We start from the raw sequence: 4130 nt of genomic DNA on the forward strand, positions 1-4130 counted from the left end.
GTTGTCGGTCATTGATTACCAAAAGAAGTTAAACACACTCTCAAGTTTGCTCATATGCCCTTTTGACATGCTTCGCAAGTAGTTGTGCTGGCTCTATGGGGCTCACAGTCTGCACTTTGAGAACGTCATCCTCCCTATTGAAGGGCCGCCCATAGAGAAGGGCCTATGGGGAAGCGCTCTAATCAATAGTAACCAATTTATTTTTCTCATATGGGAGATTCTTGTTCTTTGGTAAGCGTGGTGGACTGCTGGTGAGCAGTGCTCGAAAAAAACTTTTTCCAAAAACTTGGCAAACCTATTGACAAAATTTGAAGGTTATTACACCAATTTGCACTAATTTTTTCAAAACTTCATAGGTTTTCTCACTTTCAAAGTATAAAATTTAGAGGTAAATTTCAAAATTTGTAGGTGGGATTACATTAAACCTAGGTTGTTTTCGAGCATTGCAGTGGTGAGCCACCTTCAGTGTTGGTCCTCCTATGTCAAGTTTCAACAAACCCTCAAAAGACATACATACGTACACGTGGCGAGATTGTAGGGCATTGAAAAATGACTATTTCTGGAATTTTCACGAAAGTAGAGCTAGACGGAGGACTATACGGCTAGGCAGTAAAGCTGTTGTCCCCCGACCGGGGGGACCCTAAGCTTCCGAGCAGGGGGGACCACGCACGTACTCACGAGGGACAGCATGGAAGTCCACGTGCGGCGACGAAGAGCTTGTGGGACCCACTCTCTCTCAAAGCGTCTTGTCTTCCTCTCGTTCTTGGCGGGAGCCTACGGATCAGCCGCCGCATGTCGCACGATCGATTGACTCACCATCTTTTTGGCGCTCTCTCTCTCTCTCTCTCTCCCCCCATACACAGGCGCGCGCGCGCGCTTGAGAGAAGCAGGGCCGACGGCTATATAAAGAGCAGTACTGCAGACAGGTCGCTCAAACAAGCCGCCTTGCAGCCTCCATAGGGCTACTATTAGTAGAGAGATCAGAAAGAGAGAGAGAGAGAGAGAGAGAGAGCTTGTGATTTATCTTAAGCCGTGTTTCAACACCACAAACACTCAGTTTCTGCAGCTAGGCTCCTACCAGAATTAGCTGATTAGATACGCTTTGCTGTGCCACGATACCATGCCTGCAGAGGAGCTTCCTATCCAGGTGGGCCGCGGCCGAGCTGCGCCAGCAGTGTCCCTTAACGGCCGCGACAAGGCCGCGCTGGACTTTATTGACAGTGTAACACGCAATGCCGATGCTGTGCAAGGTGACGTTCTGTCAGCCGTTCTAGCGCGCAACTCCAATACGGAGTACTTGCGCCGCCTGGGGCTGAGCGGGTGCACCAATCGCCAAACGTTCAAGCGTGTAGCCCCCCTCGTTACCTACGAGGATCTCCAGCCTGATATCCAGCGCATCGCCAACGGCGACAAATCCCCCATTCTCTCTTCGCACCCCGTTTCCGAATTCCTCACCAGGTACTCCAATGGTCCACGGCAATTCTCTTCTGTATGTAATGTCCTTGTCTATCCTGTGTCTTTTTTTGTATTCCGTCCCTCGAGCCAAGAGTCAATATTGCTTTTCATACCACGTAGCTGTGGATCGTGAATACTAATGTTAGCACATGCACCATTTCTGAGTAATTAAGTTGAGGCATTTGATGAGTCTTCTAACCCTCTCGGTGTGTGTTTGTGTATTGCAGCTCGGGCACCTCCGGGGGTGAGAGGAAGCTAATGCCCACAATCGAGGATGAATTTGAGAGAAGGAGCTTACTCTACAGCCTGCTTATGCCAGTGATGAAACAGTAAGTATGGCTAATCTGCTTCAAACATGCTAAATGCACAGTGTCTCTTTTTATATTATATGTATGGCCGTAAAAACAGAAAGTTAACATCAGCTGCCTGGTGCATATTGTGCAGATATGTTGATGGACTTGACGAAGGAAAAGGACTGTATTTTTTGTTTGTCAAGTCTGAGACTAAGACGCCTGGCGGGCTCCTTGCAAGGCCTGTTTTGACAAGCTACTACAAGAGTGAGTGGTTCCGCTGCCAAGCGGAGGTGGCCGGAAACCAGTATACAAGCCCGGTAGAGGCTGTGCTATGCCAAGATGTTGTGCAGAGCATGTACAGCCAGCTTATCTGTGGTTTGGTGCAACGAGAGGAGGTGGTTCGGGTCGGGGCGGTATTCGCATCAGGCTTTCTCCGAGCGATAAGGTTTTTGCAAGAGAGGTGGCCAGAGCTTGTGGAGGATATGAGGCAGAAGAAACTTGGCAGTGGCACAGTGAGGGATGCCAAGCTGCGTGAGTTGGTCGAAGGCGTGTTATCGAAGGGCGGTGGGCCGGCAGCGGCCGCAGAGATCGAGAGCGAGTGCGGAAAGGCGAATTGGCAGGGCATCATCAAGAGGCTATGGCCAAGAGCCAAGTATGTGGATGTGATTGTGACGGGGTCCATGGCACAGTACATCCCCACCCTGGATTTCTTCGCAGGGGGGCTTCCGCTGGTGAGCACAATGTACGCATCTTCCGAGTGTTATTTTGGGTTGAATTTGATGCCCCTATCGCCACCTTCTTCTGTCTCCTACACTCTACTCCCCAACATGGCCTACTTCGAGTTCCTGCCTATCTCGGAGGAGCCCTCTCTTTCCAACCTGGTGGATCTCGTAGACGTCGAGCTGGGAAAGGAATACGAGCTGGTTATCACAACTTACGCAGGTATTACACATGATCTACATTCTCTCCCTGTTTGAGCTCTGGACCTACCTTCCCCATTCTCTCTCTCTCTCTCTCTCTCTCTCTCTCTCTCTCTCTCTCTCTCTAATCATTCCACTTGGTATGTAGGTTTATATCGGTATCGAGTGGGAGATGTGTTGCGAGTTACGGGCTTTCACAACAAGGCGCCTCAATTTAGCTTTGTTTGCCGCAAGAATGTGGTTCTTACAATAGACTCGGACAAGACAGATGAAGACACTCTGCAAAGAGCCATCAAGGCAGCAACCTCCAAGCATTTAGATGCAACCGGTTGTAGGCTTGTGGAGTATACAAGTTATGCTGACCTTTCCTCCATCCCTGGCCACTATGTTATCTATTGGGAACTTAGTTGCAATGTGAATGCACCCGCTTCTCCTACTGCCTCTGTGCCTAATGACAATACTAACTTGCTCTTGCCCTCCTCACCCTTGCCAGACTCCTCGGTGTTCGAAGATTGTTGCTTAGCCATGGAGGATTGTCTTGACTCTGTTTATAGACAAGGTAGAGTATCCGACAAATCCATTGGACCCCTAGAAATTAGAGTTGTCGAGCCTGGTACCTTTGATGCCCTCATGGACTATTGCCTTGCCCGAGGTGCCTCCATCAACCAATACAAAGCCCCTCGGTGTCTTAAGTATGCCCCTCTCATTGACCTCCTCAACTCCAGAGTTACCCATAGCTTCTTTAGCCCAAAATGCCCATTTTGGACACCAGAGCGCTCTGATTGGGCTAATGCTAATGCCAACATCGATTGCACAGACATCTATGATCAGAATGGCATTCACTCCACCCCTTCCACACCACCGCCTCTTCAAGATGAGATTTGTGTTTGAAACTTGACCTTCCCTGATTCGATAGGAGATGGGGAACTAACATGACTTTCGGGCTCTATTTAGGTCATTAAAATCAGGTTTAGTTAGGCATAGTCCTTGGCATCAGAGCACACCCCCCCCCCCCCCCCCCCCCCCTTTCCTTGTATGATTATACACCTTCAATTAAAGTGTCATTTGGAATTGCCCTCTTTCTTAAATTTTAGTAGATGATCTGATCGTTTGTATGCATAATTTGTGAAGGTTTAAGGTACTTGACGACGCCTCATATATTGAAATGGATGCATGGGCATAAGATTTTGTTGTTTTGCATGGATCCAAAAATTTACATAAAACTCTAGAGAGGGCTGAGAAAATAACCTTTAACCTTTTTCTTTTGCCTTATAGCGAGCGAAAGAGTGCGGCAAAACCCTTCAAAAAGAAAACAAGATATTACTTCGTCTCTCTCACGAATTTCACTGTCCAAAACAATAACTAGCTTACAATAAATTAGTATTAAACAAAGCATTGGCCCATATAATTTTTACGACTCCACTGTATAAAGCATTTTCACATGAATTCACATTTTAGAATA

General features: G+C 47.8%; 1 protein-coding gene across 1 annotated transcript; it reads left to right on the forward strand.

Moving 5' to 3' along the window:
- Positions 1-928: 928 nt before the first annotated feature.
- On the forward strand, positions 929-3680 carry LOC147464396 (indole-3-acetic acid-amido synthetase GH3.6-like). The gene is made up of 4 exons (XM_086514616.1): positions 929-1458; positions 1683-1784; positions 1900-2690; positions 2817-3680. The coding sequence occupies exons 1-4, from the start codon at positions 1121-1123 to the stop codon at positions 3557-3559; spliced, it is 1974 nt and encodes a 657-aa protein (XP_086370742.1). The 5' UTR covers positions 929-1120; the 3' UTR covers positions 3560-3680.
- Positions 3681-4130: the final 450 nt, after the last annotated feature.

The sequence above is a fragment of the Adiantum capillus-veneris genome, chromosome 1 (assembly GCF_014529385.1).
Source record: "Adiantum capillus-veneris isolate H3 chromosome 1, ASM1452938v2, whole genome shotgun sequence".
In the NCBI taxonomy this organism is placed as follows: domain Eukaryota; kingdom Viridiplantae; phylum Streptophyta; class Polypodiopsida; order Polypodiales; family Pteridaceae; genus Adiantum; species Adiantum capillus-veneris.